Source organism: Antechinus flavipes, chromosome 6, assembly GCF_016432865.1.
Source record: "Antechinus flavipes isolate AdamAnt ecotype Samford, QLD, Australia chromosome 6, AdamAnt_v2, whole genome shotgun sequence".
Taxonomy (NCBI): domain Eukaryota; kingdom Metazoa; phylum Chordata; class Mammalia; order Dasyuromorphia; family Dasyuridae; genus Antechinus; species Antechinus flavipes.
Genome location: NC_067403.1, coordinates 34,940,929 through 34,962,895, shown reverse-complemented (window position 1 = coordinate 34,962,895; position 21,967 = coordinate 34,940,929). Strand labels below are relative to the sequence as shown.

General features: G+C 34.7%; 1 protein-coding gene across 1 annotated transcript in view; it reads left to right on the top strand.

The window, feature by feature from the left end:
• Nucleotides 1-16,652, top strand: part of GABRA4 (gamma-aminobutyric acid type A receptor subunit alpha4) — a 100,033-nt gene extending 83,381 nt beyond the window's left edge. The window contains exon 10 of the mRNA XM_051964173.1: nt 4,489-16,652. Within this exon, the coding sequence (XP_051820133.1) occupies nt 4,489-5,022 (534 nt within the window). The 3' untranslated portion in view covers nt 5,023-16,652. The remainder of the gene's footprint in view (nt 1-4,488) is intronic.
• Nucleotides 16,653-21,967: the final 5,315 nt, after the last annotated feature.

Sequence of the window (21,967 nt, the reverse complement as noted above, 5' to 3'; positions counted from 1 at the left end):
TCTCATAAGACTTAATATTGCAGGTGATTCAAAGACCCACTTTTCATAGAAATGGAAAAATAAATGGGGGATATAAATAAATAGTAACATAATACATTCTCCCCTACACACCATGGCATACAGATATAGTATATATGTAGGGCTTAAAGGTAGTTTATTTTTCTTTATTCTCTCTCTCTCTCTCTTTCTCTCTCTCTCTCTCTCTCTCTTGCTTTCTCTCTCTCTCTTTCTATATGTATATATATATATGGATATTAATTATGTTACCATTTATCCCATATCACATAGACCCCTGTGTGATAAGTAGTAGAAGAGACATCTTCAAGGAGGTCCATAAATAGATTCTCATGTAGTGAGAATCCAATGTACTTGTGATATAGCTTAACTGCTACATTGGTACAGTGGATATTAAAAGAGGTGGAGGAATGGTTCAGGTGTATTATGTAAAAGCTCTTTGGAAAATTTATGGACAGATGTGGATTTATTTTATATAGGATGAAAAGGCTTGAAGGGATTTCAGTATTCTCTATGGGAGGAAAGGGCTTGGAATATATTACCCAAAGTCCTTTTCCTTAATTTCTAGATATTTTGATTCTAAGAAAGACCAGTGTCAATGAGATTACAAATTTATTTAAGTAACAATTTATCTAAGTACCAAGTGATGAAAAGGGAAAGGGTACATGAAAAAAGTATCCAGGATGGGGAGTTCTCATGGAATCTCACCTCAGAGGGTCCCATCCTTTCACCTGCACAAAAAATGTTTTTGTATCTTACTCTACAAAGTGCCATTATACTTTATTTGAAGACCTCTGATGAAGGGAAAAATATTATATTTTAAAGTAGCCAATCCCATTTCTTGGCTTATACTAATTGTTAGTAAATTTGTGTCTTTTTTATCTTTTACTCATTACTACTAGTTTGATCCTCTGGGACCAAACACAAAATAGACCTTCACCTACTTGAAAACAGCTTTTCTTCTCTTAGCTAAACTTGTCAGTGCCTTCAACTGACTCCCATGGTGTGCCTCCTGAGTTTCATCACTATTCTCATTGCGCTTCTCTGGACATAATTCATTTATAAAATGTAGTGAGAAGAATCTAGGTAGTGCAGTGAATAATAGAGTATCAAAACCCAAATCAAGAAGGTTCATCTTCCCAAGTTCAAATCGAGCCTCAGACACTTAGTAGTTGGAGGACCCTAATCATGTAACTTAATTCTGTCTGCCTCAGTTTCTTCATCTGTAAAATGGAATGCAGAAGGAAATAACAAACTACTGCAGTAACTTTACCAAGAAAACCCCCTTGTAGGGGGTTTGGAGGGTTACAAATTGTCGGACATGATTACTAACATGACTAAACAGCAGCAGCAGCAAAATGTGGTGACAAAGTATTTCTGAAATAATTTGATGAAGGTAGAATATTTACCTCCCTATAGTTGTGGTCATTATATTTATCTCAATGTCACCTAAGATTGCAGTAGTCTTCTTGGCAGCCATATAATGCTGATAACTGATATTAAAATCTATAGCTCATTAAGATTTTTTACATTTGTTTTAGACAAACTGCTGATTAGACATATTCTCCCAACCTTTATCTATAAATTAATATATTTTAATTAAAACTTTTTATTTTCAAAATATGTGCAGTTTTCAACAGTCACCCTTGTAAAACCTTGTGTTCCAGTTTTTTTCCTCTCCCTAACTCCTTTCCTAGATGGCAAGTAATACAATATATGTTAATCATGTGTATTAATTAATATTTTAAAGAAATTAATTGTAAATAAGCTCCTTGAGGTTAGAGTATGGTTTCTACATCTTTTTACTTGTTTTTCATTCAAGCTTCCTAATAACAGTGAGCCCTTAAGTAGATACTCAGTAATAAATGTTGAACTGTATTGAACTGAATTGGAACCAACAGATTTTATTAAAAAATTGGGATTCTAAATGGGGTTCAGAAAGAACATATTTCCCTTCCCCTCACACTCTCATCATCTCGCTGTAACCTGGGCAAGTCATTCTCTGCTTAATTTTCTTATTCGATAAACTGGAAGCAATAATATCTTTGGCACAGAAGGATTAAAGATGTGAGGATTAATTAGCAATGTTTGTAAGTGCTCTGCAGGAAAAAAAAATGCTGGGTAAGTAATGGGCTCTTCAACTTTTAGGTGGATGTCAATTGTTACTTCAATTGTCTTCATTCAAATCGAGGTGCCTGCCATATGTTAGACTATGTCTTCTCATTAGTTCAACTGCAACCTGCTTGGAAAATTACCGTAGGCTGACATGAAGAATGTTTCTCCTCCCTCCCAGAGTCTCATTTGGTTCCAAATTTAGAACTTTCCCTTTCTACACCCAGTGACCTTGGAATCACAACACGTTGTGTCTATGAGATACAAATCGAACTTGGGTAGCACAATTTGGTAAGGGGCTTTAAGACTGTTGGGGGCCCCAGTACAAAAATAGTTTCATAAGCAAAATAAACCTTTGTGTAGCCAACTCTTAATTATTTGAGTGCAGATGATTTATGTTGTCAATTATTTGTAATCAGTATTTTGTCCATTCTTTATTTTCTAATATGTCTATCTCACTTCTGAGCTGCTCTTTCCATTCCTCCTTTATGTCTTAGTGATAAATACATATATACATATTTATACATATATTATTATATATTATACATATATACATATATTATATATATAATATACATATGTATATTATGTGTACATGTATAAATATATATATGTATATATAGAGATTTAATATTACTTCAGCATAATAATCAGGATGACAAAAATCACAATTCATTCTACAATAGAAATAATTTTTGGTTTATCAGAATCCTTCTTTCCTCCAAAGTTCAGCTCAAGAAAGGCTCCCTGCTTGAGTCCTTTCCTGATTCCTCTAGCTGGTAATCCCTTCCCACCAAGTTGTTTTGCACTTATTTTACATAGACTTTATACATATTTACTTATATGCATGTTGTCATCCTGCCAATGTAAACTCTGAGGGTACCGGATAGTCTTTGTTTGTTTTCCTATGCCCAGTCCACAGAATAACACCTTGCACATGGTAAACACTTAATAAATGTGTAATTATTGGCTTGATTGATTCTATATCAATTTATTGTGCTTGACATCATATAGCTTAAATTTAATAGTTTGTATATCATTAAACTTTATGCAGATATAAGATATGTCAACAGAGAAAAAAACCATCTGAGAAATCCTCCCAAACAGATAAACTTGCTTTATTTAAAAACTTCTACTTGATTAACAGATTGTTAAAATTATTCTCTCCAAGTCTGATGATGCAAATAAGAAATGTCATAAAGGGATATGATTCAAATATTTGATATCATGGTTGACGAATGAACGCTTACTCAAGTTCCAGTAGTAAGAAGGGGGAATACTCTCAAAAACTCAAGAATATTTTATTTTGATTTGTTACTTTAAAAAGTATCATAAAATTTATATATTCACAAGTACAATTTTAGTGCACATTTGTATAGTTGTGGGTTTGTGGTTCTACTCAATGAACCTGAGATATCGGGTGGGGAATGCCATTTATACATATTTCCTTCAGGAAATTCAGGTGAACATTAATCTGAAAGATTAAGTGATTCCCCAGTGGTCTCTGAGATGGCACATTTCAGAAGACTTGGAAAGCAGCAGTATGTTGGCGAATGTTTAACAACCATTTTTTTGATACACTTTTAAGTTCAATTGACATTATTGGCATTTTTTCCACCACTTTCAGGTATCAACACTCATAAAATTTCCTGTAAGTACTTACCAGCCTGGTTGGAGCTGGCTCTAATACGCCCCTGCTATATCCAAATACCCCAAGTATTCTTAACTCCCAGGCAATCCTCCTCCTATAAACACCCAAAAGCACCAGTATCATGTATAACATAGAGCTTAATGTTCTCCTTATGAAAGGAAATACAAAGGTCTTGAAAATTAAAGCTTTTTTAATTCTCAAAAGGAAGGAGTTATACAAGTACACAAGAGTGTTTTGTCATTCAGTGCATAAAAACAGATGTTCCTTGTGCTTAAAAAAATTATTGAAATGTTTACAATGCCTAATTGGAGAATTTCAGACATGAGATGCTTTTCAATGGAAGAGAACAATGAAAGCAGAATCTATACAGCTAAAGGCATGAACTCTCAAAATAAAAACAAACACATTCCTTGCTTAATCCAGTTCCTTTCACATTCATTGTCCAATTATTTATAGAAATAATTAATGTATCGAGAAGAAGGTCCTTGATTGACAACTTGAAGTACATGGAAATTCATTTGAATTTAGAATAATATTTTAAGCTTCTGGATGAAGCTAAAGTACCATGCAAATGGTTTTAGAGTTGAGTTGTTTTCAAGATCTGGTATACTTGAAGGAGTTTTAACCCCACTAGACATTAGTCCAAATGCTTAAAATAATTATATTTCTAATGGTGATTTTCTTTCCCTCCCCCCCATTTACTCTTTCAGAATACAGATGCCAATTCAAATGTGAGAAAAAGAACCAATGTACCAGCTCCATCTGATGCTGATGTTGGCAACAGAGCGGAGACTGGAAGCGTGTCAACGGGAACTTCTGCAGAAGCTCAGGGGCCTTCTGGCACCACATCACAATCCTATCTGGCTTCCAGTCCCAACCCATTCAGTCGGGTGAATGCAGCTGAGACGATCTCTGCTGCTCGAGCTCCTCCTCCAGCTCCTCCATCCACTCCCACGTTAACTGGGTATGTGTCCCAGCTGGTCTCCACCGTCTCTCCAGCTAAGCGTCCCGCATTTGGATCAAGACTGAAACAGGTCCAAACCAAGGTCAATACTTTTGGATCTTCTGCAAAACCGCCGGCTGTCACACCTTCCCCGGCTCCACCACCTTCAGGCTCTGGCACGAGTAAAATAGACAAATACGCCCGTATTCTCTTCCCTGTCACATTTGGAGCATTCAACATGGTCTATTGGGTGGTCTACTTATCTAAGGACCCTATGAAGAAATCTGAAAGTCTAATGTAGTGTTTTTGTTTTCTTTTTTTGCTGCTATGTAGTAGTTTCCTTAACAATAATGCACTTAGTGCAGGGTACCTTTTAAACTTTTTTAAAAAAGCAAAACCATTCCTTTCTCTTGAAATGAAAGCTTTGTATATGTTCTTTAATGCTATACGTGTAATATATTTATGCATACATCATATATATATATGCCAATTACTGAGAGAATTAACTCCTCAGTGAAAAGAAAATGATTTCTTCCCCTTTCCCAAATGGCAATATAGAAGAAACGTATGTTAAATTTAGAAGAAAATCAAAGCTTAATTGTTCAAAAGCCCCCTTGGGAAGTTTCGACAAGGGGCACCGGGCTGTCATTCACTGAAATCTGAAAATGGGTATTGGCGTTTTAGAAATATTCATAGTGTTTCTGGTGGGATTCCCCTTAACCAGATGCGTATATGTGAAATCACATGCAGTGACCTTTCAGAAACTTCTTAGTGCCTGTGAGAAAAGGATTTCTCCTGTTAGACCAATGTAGGGAAAAACATAAACATATATAGTGACTAGCTGAAAAAAAAATTCCCTGATGCACCAGTGCACATGGGGGAAAAACAACACGTTTACTCCTCATTGGAGCAACCAAGATGTGATTGCATCAGCTAGGAAATTCTTTGGTGCTCCAGTGAATCTGTGATCTCACTGATGTGGGTATTCCCTCCACTGAGGTAGATCTCAGCCCCTTCATACCTGCCATGAATAAAAATACAGCACATTTGTCAGGAAAAGTATTTCTTCTGAAAAGAGCACACCTTTAAACTCATCCAGGCAATGAATGTATTGCCCTATCACCATCTTATGACAATTAGTGTGAAGAATTGCTTTCTGAGCAGAGAAATACTTGAATTTATCAAATGAAGTGAATGTCCTAACTACGGCAAGACTTGAGCATCTGGTTTCCCCAGTGTTGAATTCTCAGGAAGCGATCAAGTCTATCTCTTTTCAATCAGCGTGGACAAGTGCCAGGATGGAAATTCTTTCCACCAGTGTAGATCTCCAAGTAGGTCTAATATAGTTTCATAGAGAGAAGCAAACAGAGAACGGACTTGACTTTCCTAGGGTCACACAGCTAGGATATGTCAGAAACAGAACTTATATCCTGAGTTTCCTGATTCCAAGGGTTCCATTGACTATACCACACTGACTCTTTCTAGAAGATAGACTGATTTTAGAGTGTGCACTTATATAGGTGGTAAGATGTACAAATATATGAATAGCTGTTGTAGTTGGAACCTAAAAATAGCAAAACATGGAAAGACAGCTCGCCCTGGGTTGCACTGTTGGTATAAATTTACCATATTCAGCAATGATACTGAATGTCAAATCTGGACACTCTGGCCCTTGACAAATCAGACATGGACTCAGTCAACTAATTTTTCTTTGCACCCAAGGCCTTATAAAAGGTGACTGAATTTTATGAGGAGTGAGCGAATAGAAAGAAATGGCTGAAATAGGTTCGAGTCACCCGTTTCATGGTCTTCTCTTGGGTCTATTTCACTATGTGGGTTGGCAAAAGGCTGTATTATTGGAGAGATTAGATAATTTTGATGAAGTCTTTGAATTTAAAATAATTTCAAAGGAATGTGGGTGAAATAACAATTCAAAGGCATGGGCAGGGTTTAATTTACATATTTAGGAAGTTTAAAGACTTTTTAGCAGGGAAATCTTTTTTTCTTTTCCAGAAGGTAGCCTTGACAATTTAATTGAATGTCTTCTATACAGTCATGGGGCTCAGAGCATCTATGTCTGCCTTGGTATGTTTTCACTTCTCTCCTGTTCTCTCCTAAAAAATCACTCACAGGCATAGGAGCAGAGTTTTCCTCACAGTATTTAGGAACGTTCTGCTCATAGGATCCTCCACAAAAATGAGATGGATAATTTCTTGGCATAAAACTGCTATTGCATTGTCAGTCTTATCACTTGTGCTTCAAGAAGATCTTGATATTGGCCATTACTGAAAAGGACATATATGGAACTTCTACTTTTTGATGTTATCAAAATGAATATATTCCAGAGCATTTTTCTACATCATATATAGCTATACAAATATATACATATGTATACCTACACAACACATATATTCAACTAGAGAAATGTGAATAATCTACAGGTTTCTCTCTCAGCATCCGCAAGAACATATAATAAATACTCAAATATTATCTTCTTGAATTATCATATTGTTCATCTTTTTATAAAGGGACAAAACTCCTGGATCTGGAGATTTGAAAACTTGAGTTCAAATCTAGCTTCAGACACTTACTGGCTGTGTGACTGTGAGCTAGTCACTCAAATTCTGTTTGCCTCAGCAAAATAAATGAACAAATATGAGATATTTCTGGTGGTGAAAAAATGCTTAACTTCATAGTTGCAAAGAGATAACTTTTGGGGATTTAATTATGAAAAAAATAAGGAAAGACCCAACATAATACAGTGGAAAAATCGATGGAGTAAAACAGGGACAATACCCCTTGATGTACCTAACAAGCTTTTGAGGCTATTGTTAAGACAGTGTTTTGCAAACCTTGAAGTGATATAAAAATAGGAGTTATTAACTTTTTAGTAAAGAATGGATTCTCTTTGTTTACTTTCAAGCCCTTCTTCTTATGATGTCATCTCACCATTTTTCCCTATCTCTCACTTATAATCTTGGGCAGATTTTAGGTTACCCAAAAAGCCAGAATTGATATAAATGGATCCAATTGAACTCATATTGTATCCTGTACAAAACCATAATTCTTGTTTTAACATAACCAAATCAAAGATCATACATGGATTGGAATAAGACTATTAAGATCATTAAGAAATCTTTATGGGACCATTGTGGAGGGAGGTGAAGAATTCAAATTTAACAAACCTATGAAGAGGTGGCACACTATATTGTATAGGGTGAACTGGGATTTAAATTTCTGAGTCTCTGACACATGTATCCTGCTTTTGATATGTACTAACTACAAAGCTATGGAAGTCATTTTATATTGTCCCAGAAAATGCTCTGAGAATATAAATTCCAAAGACCTTGTTTTTCTTATTGGTGATAAGCTTTTCCACAATGGGAATTTCCTATACTTATCCAATGCAATTATGATTATAGATGTCTTCTCTGTCCACCCCCCTCAAAAATGTACTTATACGTTGTATATACACAATTGGGAGTTATTATTAATTTTGGATTATAATCAGAATGACTAGGAGTCAACAGATAGGAGATTTAGTTCCAGCTCTGCTACTAATATAGCTGACATTTATGTAATTCTTGGAAATTTATAAGGTGCTTTGCATGATACTATTTCACTTTACCCTCCTTGCAACCTTATTAAGTAGACATTGAATATATTATTATATCTATTTTTTATTAATGAAGGAATAAAGCAGTTAGAGAGGTGAGGGAAGTTGTATTCCACAGAGATGGGCATGAAGTTCTAATTCTCCAGAATCCATTAGGTGGTAGAGAAGTAGAATGTTGAATCCTGTGGACTCAATTGTCCAAGATTCCAGAGGTAAGCACTATTATTCCAATTTATGGTAATCTGAGGCAAATAGAAATTAAATGATTTGCTCAGGATCACACAGGTGTGTCTAAGGCTGGACATGAACTCAGGTCCTCAAGTGCCCTCATTTAGCATTCTATTCTCTATGTTACCTACTTAGTCATCAGGATGGTACTTTGGGGAGAGTGCTGGATTTAGAATCAGTGTGGAGTTCTAATCTTGACCCAAATGGTTAATTTAGGATTAGTCGATCAAGTAGTTGATTTAGTCATTTACCAAGTCACTTAGGCTTAGTTTCCTAATCTTTTAAGGGAGGATGTTAGAGGAAAAGTCATCTAAAAAGTTGTCTTTGTTTCTATCGTGTTATAATTTGATACCATAAATTTGCCCACTAATGAAGTAATGATTAAACCTCTGCATTTTATAGTGTTTAAAGTTATCAAAATATTTCCTACACCATATTTCATTTGATCCTCTTCATTTTTCTGTAGGTATCAAAATCCTCATTTTACAAATGAATAAAATAATATTCTCGTTAAGACTGTGTAACATAAGATATATAAAGTAATGAAAAGTTGAGATGTTCATCTTATTTGAGAAATAGGGCTGAAAGAGGATTTACAAAGTCTTTTCCATTAGTCAAGAGGACGTTGCCATCAGCAGCTTTCAAAGTTAACAAGGCTCGCCAAAGTTCTGACTGGCTTGTCTTTATCATCATGTGTTCTCCCCCAGTGGCCAAGTGCATTTTTTGCACTGTATTACCCGCCCCCCTCCATGAAAATAGCAAAAAACACCCAGACTAAGAATCATAAAACAGTTTCTAGTTCCATTTTGCCACTTAATAGCTTTGTGATTTTGAGCCATCACTTCTTTGGCCATTAGTTTTTTTTTTTTTTTTTTTTCATCCATAAAATGAGAGCTTTCCATTTTGCTTTTCCAATTAAGTAGCAACAAATCTTTTCCCTCTAGCTTTCATTAACAAGGGGAAGAATATCTTCAAAGACTCTTTTTCTAGCCATCCTCTAGAAGCAGAAAAGCTATAAAGAGAGAAAATGATAGAAAAGAAGAGGGAAAGAACCACAAAGAAAATATAGGCAATAATTAGAAAGAACTAATTTCTATTAGGCTGGAATGAACTAAGGAGCCATTAAAAATCAGGTGGAGTTTAAATTGAATAGGCATGTAATGAAAATTTTGCCTTAAAACTCTAGGCAAAGCTTTTTCCAAAATCTGTTAGTGGGTCAGGGTTCTGAGTGCATCTGATGCAGGCACATACTTGTAGTCAGACACGGTAATCTAATGTTAGAGTCAGTCAGACCTTGGGATCACATTCTGCTTGTGACATTTAGGATCATAAAATCATAAATTTAGAGCTAAGAGGTATCTTTGAAAGGGAAACCAATAAAGAAGTGTTAAGGGATTTTCCAAAGGTCAAATGAGAAGTTAGTAATAAAGATGGAATCTGTCAATAACCCCAAACCCAGCAACAGCGCCTGGCACAGAGCAGGCTCTTAATAAATGCCAGTTTACGGACAACTGACTTTCCATTGTGTCATAATGCCCCATGCTAGCACTTACATCTTTTTATGCCTCAGTTTCCCTGCCTGACAGAATAAGATCAACTTTCTTACTGTATTCTTGTTGGGAATCAGATGACACAACATATAGAAAGTTCTGTTTATAAATCTTAAGGTTTTATATAAATCATAATTATTCCTGAATGTGACATTTCAGTGATTAGGGGGGCTACCTTGCTACATTAAACTAGCTGTAATTTCATCATCATGGATAAACCCTCCATTTTTTCCCTGGTCCTATGTGACTCTTTTTGTTGTTGCTCATTCTTATCTGTCTTTTAATGAAAATTCTCCATAACAGATCTATCAAGTGTACTGGAGGTCTTCTCTTAATTATTTTATTTCTTGAGAGTGCTGCTATAAGAGTTGATTTAAACAGATTCTGATTCTTGGTGAGTGATCCATTTCATTTTCTAGCTATCTCCTTGATGATATCACTAAACATTCAACAATCTTTTATAATTGAAAAAAAAAAAAACCTCCCTATACTTTCTTTAATTTGATTATCACAACAGTCTTCTGGAGGTTGGTGATAACTGACTTTTCATTAGCATTTTAAGGTTTACAAAGCACTTTCCTTACAACAAACCAATAAAGCAGAAAATGTAAAGACTATTTTACTGATGAGGACACTGAGGTTTGGGGAAGTTAAATGTCTTACTCCAGGTCACACAGATAGCAAAGATGAAAAACCAGAGCAGAGGGTGAATATGGTTAGGAAGGAAGGAAGCTCATTTATTTTTTTTACCTTATTCTCCTAGGATTTACCATTTCTACATTCTTCCTCTCTGCCCAATCTCTGCAGCTTTTTCCTTTCATTATTTCCTTAAAAGCACCTTTCCTTCTTTTTCTCTCATTTGTAGATTTCTTTTGTCTCCTATTTATATTCTCATGTCCTTCAATTTATTAGCATTCTAATGAGGGCAAATACCTTTAATTATAAGGAAAAAAATTTAAAGCTGAAGTTTCAATAATAATCAGCCATTCAGGAAACTAGAATAGATTGAAATATAATAATAAGGACAGCTCAGTGATGAATACATATGCACATACTTTTCATGACTCTGTTCATCACTGATTATTCTAGTTACAGCTGAATGAGGACCCTGAAGTCCTTGAGAGAAAGGCAAATTGAGAACAAAAATGTATACATTTTTGATAGAAGTGACAGGTGAAAAGGAAGTTGTAACATTAGAATCTGAATTTCAAAATGGAGAAATAAAATTATGTAAAAGGAATCCATTCATAAATTCAAGTTTCCTCCCCTTGAAATATATTCCCTGACTGGAAGGAATCCATTATGTGGTTCTTTTTTTCAAATTTTTTGCCATTGCTCATAACACTGCTGACATGGTCATTCTTGATTAAGGGGAAAGTCAGGATTAATAAATTATACAATACAGTCAACTCTGCATTCATAAACAGCTTGTAATTCTCTAGATTATACTTAATGCAGTATTTCTAATTTTCAGTGAAGGACATTTGCTGTCACTTATTTGCATCTAATAGATGGTATAAGCAAGAAAGCATATTGGAAGGAAGCCCCCAAAGTGTAGATAAACTTTTTTTGCTTGTAAAAAAAGACACATAGCAAATGTTTAGGGAAAATGTACATAAACAAAACATCATATTAGCTTGTGAGATAATTTAGTGTTACAGCTAGGGGGCTAGAGGTAGAATCAGAAAGATCTGGATTAAAATGCTGCTTCCATCATTTATTGGGTGAGAGGCTTTGGTCACATCATTTAACTTCTCTATGTCTATTTCTTCATCTGTAAAATGAATGGAGGGGACTTGGTGCTTTCAAGGTCTTTTCTAACTCTAACTTTATAGATATAAAGAGATGGAATGACTATCTTAATATTATTTTTCTCTTAAGCTTTTTTCTTTTTTTTTTTTTTAAATAATTTTTTATTGACAGAACCCATATCTGGGTAATTTTTTACATTATCCCTTGCACTCGCTTCTGTTCCGATTTTTCCCCTCCCTCCCTCCACCCCCTCCCCCAGATGACAAGCATCCTATACAGGTTAAATATGTCACTGTATATCCTAGATACAATATATGTGTGTAGAAGTGAACAGTTCTTTTGTTGCACAGGGAGAATTGGATTCAGAAGGTAGAAATAACCTGGGAAGAAAAACAAAAATGCAGTTTACATTCATTTCCCAGTGTTCTTTCTTTGGGTGTAGCTGCTTCTGTCCATCCTTGATCAATTGAAACTGAGTTAGATCTTTCTTTCTCGAAGAGATCCACTTCCATCAGAATACATCCTCATGCAGTATTGTTGTTGAGATATATAATGATCTCCTGGTCCTGCTCATTTCACTCAGCATCAGTTCATGTAAGTCTCGCCAGTCCTCTCTATATTCATCCTGCTTGTCATTTCTTATAGAACAATAATATTCCGTAAGCTTTTTTCTTTTAAAAATCATTTTCCTTTGTATTTTAGCCATTCTTTACAGATCATTTCTTCTCAGTAAAATCCATTAGTCAAAAAATTTACTTTGGCTGTTCTTCCATAAATTTTAGGGATTAATGGATCATAGGTACATTATAATCCAGTAGCCACAAAACCTTAGGTAGCAATCAATGATGGAAGTTCTAGTGTCCAAATCAGTCTACTTTGCTCCATTTAGATCAATCTGATGTATTCTGTTCAGCTTCGGTTACCGTATTTAAAAGTACCTGGTGAATCCTGAGAAAACTCACTTAACTTCCTAGGACCTCTATTTATTCATTTGTTTACTGAGAGAATTGTAGTAAATATTTCTCCAAGTTCTTCCCAGCTCAAAATGGATAATGTTGAAATGGAAAAGGATGAAAATAATGGTTATGATGAAAAAATAAAGGATATTAACAAGTTTAAGGTGAGGGGATGAGAGTAGGTTAAGAATACTCCAAATCAAGTTAAATAAGAAACATTTGAGCTTATGAACAATAATCATAAGGAAAACAAACAAACAAAAAAGGTCTGACTGGATTTACCTGATCTTACTAGACAGAATTTGACTAACTGTAAATCCCTAGAGCATTGGAGATTTTAATGATTAGAGCTGTCAAATGGAAGATCATATCCTATATGATTTTGAGTTTCCTAACACTGGAGATATTCCAGTATGAATTAGATGACTACGTATGTCATTGAAAATGTTGTAGAGGACATTTTTATATCATGTTGAGGACTGGATTTCACAATGTTCTTTTCAACTGCACAACTCTATTATTCTATGACTTTGAGGTTCTAAACTACCTTTAGAAATTTATATGGGATTTCTATTGCCATGTGCTAGTATTGAGATGGAGAAGTACACGGAGCACAGTAGACTAAATGGAGCACAGGTGGCAAATAGCATGACTACATTTAAATACACACATATACGTGCTATATAAATATATATGTACATATATATGAGTGTGTGTATGTATACACATATATACACACATACACATTCATAAAATACTTTTTTTTTCAGAAGCAACTGGGGCACATATAAATGCATATATTTGAGTAACATTGGTTTTTGTACTTTGTTTCAAACTTCTCCATTTGGGAGTAACGCTCTATGGCTATTTTTATGAGAATTTGATGATCTTGGAAACCTACTTCAGGTGGGTTTCACCATAGATATGATTCAAATCCTAGCATATGAGTCATCCATAGAACTCATGACATTTAATTATTTGTTTTCATCTTCAAAAGACTATTTTATTGGAGGAATAATTCTTTCACTGATGCAGATTGTAACCCTTCCATAATGTAATAGCTAGTCTTAATTGTTTTCAAGTTAACCTAAGGAACAACCCTCTGGTCATGAATTCCTGGGAACTTAGATGGGTCAGTGCTAAGATGGCAGAAATATTCCAGCACTTGATTTTTACTGAGAGAGTTTTTAAGCACCTGGGATAATCACCTCACTACGAGGAAGCATGAAAATAGGATGTGATTGGTAAACATCTCATTGAAGTTCAGTAGGTCCAATAAAGAAGTTAAAGGCCCCATTGATCTATCTGTAATAAGGATAGTTTTTGACATATTATTCAGCGTGAACATTCCAGGAATTCAGAATGCTTACCTTCACCTGCATGAAATGCAAAGTGTTTCCTAATTTGTGGAATTAAAATGAACTTCAACACCCCTCAGATTAATCTTCCATTCTTCTTTGTAAATCACAAACTTGAAAAGCTTTTGTTATGTTATTAATCTTCTCATCATCAAAGTCAAAATGAATAATGTATTTTTGAGGCAGAGATGCATTTGGTACAGCCTGTGCTTCATTGTTTTTGTTCACTTTAGATGAGAGGTATGTCCTTTGGGTGTGATGTTTAAAACATAAGTACATTGGTATCTGGAACTCTATAGGGAGTTCAGTATTGCCACAAAATAATTAAGCATTTCTGTACCCTGGCATGTTGCATGGAGGAGTGCATAGTAAAAGGATTTTAATTTGAAAAATAATATCCCAGAGAAGTGGTCATTCAATCTCCGCTTGCAGGCCTTCAATGACAGAGAAATTAGTACTCTAAAATAGTTCATTCAATTTTAGTCATATGTAATTATTAGAAAATGTTTCTTTATGTTCACTTAAAATCCACTTCTCTACTTTCCACCCATTATTCTCACTTCTGCCCTTTGGAGTCAAGTAAAATAGATTTAATCTTTCTTCCACCAGACATTGATTTCACTGTTGAAACTCCATCCTTGTCATCATTAATCTCAGCTTTTATTTATATCCAACTCCCTCCAAGTTCTCTGCAGCCTCAAATCTTATGTTTGTCCAGGTTGGCCTATTAAAAGAATGAATGGCCACTGGTAGATGTGTGTGTCCCAAATTGGAAGTTAAGAACATATGGCCAATTAGAGCCAAAGGTCCACTAGATCTGAGGTCTTATAGAGTGAGATTTGGGTCACTTAGTATCAGAATCAGATAGCATCTATCAAGTTTGTCTTATATTTTCTAATTTGACAACCAAAATCCAAGGAAATAAGACTGGGATGAGCGTAGAGATTCAAAGTAAAACTGAATTGCTATAACTGAAGATGAAAATGCCCTTCTGAAAGCTCTGATAACAAAAAGAGGGTGAAAAGTGGAAAAGAAGCATATTTAATAGCCAATCTAGAAATTCAACCATTATTTCTTTGAAGAGACGAAGCACACTGTGACCTGTGACAGTAGGGGAGTTTTCTGTTACATTTAGAAACATAAAATAAAACATCTTAAATGTATATTTATCTCTGGTGGCTAAAACAGCTAACTTTTCCGTTGGCATATGAAGTGATTAAAATATGACCTTTTTCTCTAAAGAACTCATACCTGAGTAGAATAGTGACCACAGAAAACTGACTATAATTTTCTCCTTTTAGAAAATAAGCACACATTTTTAGTAGCACAATTTTATAATGTATGAGATGATGCTTATTCTTCATGCTATTGTATATGGAGCATTATTTGACTAAATCTATTTCACACCATATGAAATTGCTTGATGAAGTATAGCTTTATGCTTTGACCTTAAAAATCCATATTATTCTTTTCAATCTTTAAAAATGTAAAGCCTGTTCCACTCTGTAATGAACAAAGCATTGAAGTTTGTTTTTTCAAACCATCAGCAACCTCAGTGACATCTCACTGATTGTAGAGGGCAGATCTTGGACCACGGGATGACCATTACAAAGTAATAGTTTTTTTATTTATCACAAATTTTTCCCAAATTAGTCATCAGAAAGGAAAACTGTATTATTAGAATGATCAGAAGCCAAGGAGACTGAGTGACCATATTTGAAGGCCATTGGTCAAACTTTTGGGTGAGGAGTGGATGAAATGATCTCTGAGGTCTTTTAATTCTAAGATTTTATGAGTCTGCTTATTACAGCTGTCTAATTCTCCTTAAATAGAAAATCTACCAGAAACTTCCTCTCCAGTCCCTTCACTGTAGACTCTGACCTAATATAGCAATGAAGAAAACTCTTACAGTTAAAATAACATCCTGTTCATGAATTCACTCATATACATACATGCATACACATACAGAAGTATCAAAGAGAAAGAGAAATAGATTCAAAAATCTGGTTATTTTAGAAACTTAAACTTGTTTAGCTTCATGCAATTCAGAGCTAAAAGGAATGTTTATTTCAATCCCTCGTTTTAAATTTTAGACTCAGAAAGATAAGTACATTTGCTCAAAATATATCAAAGGAGAGGATGTATTTGAACCCAGTCCCTCTGATTCCAAATTCAGAGCTCTCACTACTATACCACATTGCCTCTGTTGTTTGAGCACCTTTATGGGAGAAATGACATATAATGAATTTTCCACTGATTGGAATGAAGAAAATGCTTATGTTAACAGATTTTGAAGTGGTTTAATAAGCTGTGATCTTGTGGGGCTACTTATTTAACATTTAATTTTTCTGTATCATGAATATCTGCACATTCTGAAAAGAAACTTGTCTGATAAGAAAGGCCATATCAAATTGTGACTATAACCATCCATTGTAGTTTACTGATGTCAATAAATTTCTCCACTAACTGTTCTTAAGCACTTTATGTAGTTATTTTGGATCAGTCCTGTGATTTCAGCAATAGAAGAACTGCCAAGAAGAAGCTTCCTCTATTAAAGAAGAGCAGTACCTTCTTTGTAATTTATGTTACTTGAGGGATGATTGGCAACGTGAGGACACAAGGAACTTCTTGCTTAGGGTCTTGCTGTGAGGATGTGGCAAAGATAAGGCTGGAATGGGGGTCTTCCTGTCAATTTCACACAATACTAACTCACTCATTTTCATCTGGCACATGGAAAATGACATCATGATTTTTCCATTGATTTGGATTCTATTAATATTTACACACATACATGTTGGTACATATACCTACATAGATATACATCCATATCTCTCTTCAAGGTCACATTCAATAGCCACCTTGTCACAAGCAGATTCTTGAAAGGGCTCCATCAGCCTTATGATGGATGCTAATCTGTGTCACAATTGATTAAACCACTAATACAATAATGTAATTGTCAAGATGCCCCCTCTGTGCATTAATCAGCGGAAAGCTAAACAAATTGGGACATTTCCGTAACAGAAGCACAATCAAAGAGAAGACATAAGTTCCTACAGAATTCTGACACCTTGTTTGGCTTTTCCTGTCTTCCCTACCTAAATTTCTCTTGTATAACTTCTCCTTTTTTGAGTCATGTGCCTTGCCTTGATTTCTATATTGAGGACACACAAATGTGCTCATTTAATACTTTTGTTGTGGTTGCTAATGGTAAGTATATGATTGGAAAAGCTCCTAAGACTCCTTAAACAGTTCAGAGGAGGAGAATAATAGAAATTAGATAAAAACAAGTCTCCGGATGGAATGGCAAGCTCTCCAAAGCCAAGAATCCTGGCTCTGCCATTTGTATCAAAATGGCCAGGTTGGGAAGCTGAATGTATTTCCTCAAGAAGTAACTGCTCATATTCACTTGATACCCAATGGCTTTATGAGATTTAATGCATCTCCACAAGGAAGACAATCTACTCTTCACACTCAAGTAAGATCAGGTCTAATATCTCCTTGGGTAGAAAAAGCAAACTAGAAAAAAACAAACTCTTGCCTTTCATTTTGATAAAGACAGACTGCACGGAGAATACCTCCTGGCCATTTCAGAAGTAAGCCATGCGCAGAATAAGAAATGACCTTTGGAGTCAGCATTAACTCAATGATTCAAACATTGTCTGGAAAATCAGGTCTAAATACTGGCATTGCCCAGAGAGGCCGAGAAATCTATAGTTTCTTACCCATTTTGAGATCTAGTATTAAAAAATGACATCTTCAATTCAATACAGATTTTCTGTTAATATCTGATTTCATTAATAAGATAAAACTCCTAGAATTTCAATAAATAAAGCCTTTATTTGAAGGATGTCATTTTTAGTCATTGTCTTAGATGTAACCTATGTCAGCATTCAGAAAATGGCTTTTATTTATATATGCTTTCTTTACAATGACAATTTGCTTATTTCAAAGAAATTCTAGTTAGGAAAATAAGATAAGAAAGGATACAAGCATAGTCAAAGTAGAAATAAAATTTTTTTTGTAGATTTAATGGCTTATTTAGAGAATACAAGAGAATCAATCAAGAAATCAAAACAACTTCAGAAAATTGCAAGATATAACATAAATTCTAACCATTTCTATATGATACCAGCAGTAATCAGCAGAAAGATAGAAAAAATTCCTTTTGAAATGGCAGAATGCATTTTATCTGCCAACAGAATGTATTTGTCTATCTATAATATAGTCTATCTACCAAGGTATACACAGAAGTTATATGAATACAGTTATAAAGCTATTTTGACTGTAATAGAGATATATTATTTAGAAAGATAGTATTGCTCATTGCCAATTTAAAACTAAAGGTAATAGTTTCTAGATTAATTTATTAAGTGCCAAAGAGTTAATGTGACAAAGCAACATGAAATAACAAATGAATCCATTTCTTTTTAGCAGCATTAGCTTATTATACAATAGTTTTTCTCTAACTACTTTTAAATCATTATTGTAGTTGTTTGTCCTTTGTTCTCAAAGAAGACCATGACATCAGGGAAGAGATGCCATGACATGCAAGTGAATTGGATTTCAGTGAGGGAGGGCTGGCAAGATCACCTGCCTCACTTTCCTCCCAGAGCCATCTGGATCCGGCAGCAAGATAGAGTAATATTACAGGAGGAAAATAATTCACTCCTGTTATCAAACACATGCTGCTGATAGTGCTTTTATCATATTATAAGCATACATGCATGAAATATGTCATGAAAACTTAGACAGAAGAGAGAGTCAAGTAAGAGATGGTGATTGACAGTCTCAGATATTGCAGAAAAATGAGTAATGATTGAGAAAAGACAATTAGGTTTGGTAATTAGAGGGTCAATGGTAACTCCGCGAGTGAAGTTGCAATTGAATGATAAGATCAGATGCCATAATACACTTATGAAAAAAGTTAAAAAAGTGGAATCATTGATTATAGGACTTCTCATGGAATTTACTGTGAAAAGAGAGGCAAGATATAAGAAGCTAGCTAGAGGGGATGGCCAGATCAAGTGAATATTTCTTAAGCATGATACATCAATGAATTAGTTAGCACATGGGAAAAAGGAGAAGATTAGTTAGGGAGATTTTAGGGGGTAGTCTGCTGGAGACTTGGCTTCTCAATGAATTATTCTACTCACTTCATCAGATATGTATTAAATACTTACCCTATGGTAGGAAAGTGGACATAGACGGTCACAAAAGCAGCTAACATTTTTCAAGACTTTAAAAAAAAACAAAGCTTCCAAGTTTTCTTTTATAGTCTTATTGATTTGTTTCTCTTTTTCTATAAAGTCTTGTATAACAAAAAGAAAGCATTATAATTATGCAAAACTATTTATTCAGTTAAATCAAAGTCACGGGACATTGCTCTAAACTGACTATATTTTATTAATTATCATTCCTGACTCCCTTGCCTCATAGGGACATGTGTGTAGATTTGTTAATCATATACATATATATATATATATATATATATATAACTGATTAACAAATATATATCTTGAATATATATGTGTGTATGTGTGTGTAATATATATATATATATATATATATATATATATATACACAAAACCATATCTGTGTGTATATGTGTATATATATATATATATATATAGAGAGAGAGAGAGAGAGAGAGAGAGAGAGATAAACACAGAGAGATATAGACAGAAAGAAGATGAAGAAGAAAAAGAAGAAGAAGAGGAGGGGGATTAGGAGGAAGACACAATAGACATGTAAATTATTTCTCTGTCTGTATTTTCTTTCCATATTTGTTTGCATATAGTTTTGAATCATGCATTGTACTCACTGTAAAATATTTGGATTTTACTTTCAAATTTTCCAAAATTTAAAAGTCTAAAAAATGAAGATATAATTGAGTCAGATATTTGAAGGGCTTTAAAGGACAGAGATATTTTAGCCCTTGGATTAAATAAAAGGCAAATTTTATAAATAATGTCATAAATTGGGATTAGCTATGAACTTAAATAATATATAGTGTGTATGATAGTACTCCACTAAGGAGACAAGGCATCTATTGAGGTCAGAAACCACTGGAGAGATAATCACTTTCCAGGTAGGTTGCAGAGAAGTAAAATTTGCACTCTGAGATTTTATGATTGATAATTTATTTTATAATGGATTTATATTGGGAACATGAAAGGCCATTGGGCTGGATTCTCTTCCTTTGTGGCTTAGTTGTGTTCCGTCGTATCTGACTCTTTGTGATCTCATTTGGGGTTTCCTTGACAAAGATCCTGGAATGGCATTACTTTCTCCAGCTCATTTTACAGATGAGATGCAGAGTTAAGTAACTTGTCCAGGGTATCAGAGGTAGCCTTTGCATATACTTGAATTCAGTTTTCCTGAGTCCAAATCCTCTGTTAAATCCATTATATCACCTTGCTTTCTAGGAAGGTACAAACACCATGACCTAAGGGACTCCTCATGAGACACAAAGGAGCAAAGTTGTTCCAGTGGAGACATTCCATAGACCAACGGAAAAATGTCTTACTCTAGGCCTTCCTCCCTTTGGACAACATATAGTTCACATTTCCATCTATGGAACTTAAAGTTACAAGTGCTTTCTTTACATCAGCTTCACAAGGCAGGTATTGAAAGTATCATCCTTTTCTCCTACTGCCTCTTTAAGTCTGATAAAAGTAAATGATTTTTCTTAGGATGCCCAATCGATATGTGCTAAAGCTAAGACTCAAAAGTAAATCTTGCAAATCCAGGTTGAGAACTTCTTCTGTGACATCACAGCGCCTCTCTCTATAGTTTCTATTCTGCTTTGGCACAGTATCCCTGCATAACAACATTACATCCTTAGGATTAGAAGAGACAGAGAGCCAGAGATGTTCCTCCCTTGATAAACCCACAAGATACAAAACTTCTAAAGCTTACACCAGTCTGCTCTCCCAAATAATGCAATGGCATAATATTTTTATCTCCAGTAAGTGCTAATGTCATGGGAAATGCTTGCAATGAAAAAAAAAATGCTTCCAAACAAATCCAGAGGTTAATTTAGAGTATACACAAGTTTACCCAAAATACCTATATGGAGCTAATTAAAGGGAAAGCTAGATGGTTTGAATTTGAATTTGTGAGCCAAGTGTTCTATACACTTTAAGCTAATATATTATTCATTCAAAGATTTCTAAAATCAGTTGAGGTCAGCCCTTCCATTAAGCTAGTATTTGGTCAATTAAATACAAGTTTGAGTTGGGAGGCCTGCAGTTTAGATGAATGAAGTCCTTGTCAATCTATACCTTCACCTTATAGCCTAGTCATCAAGGTGGTTTGAATTCATAGGTAAAACTTTTGCATATTCAGGCCTCTTGAGCAATCAGATCAGCTTTACTGACTGCTGTAACTGGACAAATCTTTTAAAGAGCTAATTCTATTAGAAAAAGTCAAACTACTTGGATTAAATTGACAGGAAAATACAAGCAGACTCAGGCTTAAATTTCCTTCAAGTCCCCATTCAATTAATCGACATTGGATGGGATTGTCAGGATTCTTAAATCTAAAAAGTGGTTGTAGAAAGGAAAAGAATAGAATCATAGAATCTGAGTTGGAAGTTACCTCATGGGTTGTTCAGTTCAAACTCTTTCTAAGCAGAAATCTCTAAGAGATCCACTTTCAACATGAAAATGAAGGGAACTCTGTTCTGTACTCTAAACAGCTCATTCCACTTTGGGACAACTCTAATTCTCAGCAAATGTTTCTTTGTATCAAACCCAAATCTCCTATAAATTCCAGCTAATCATTG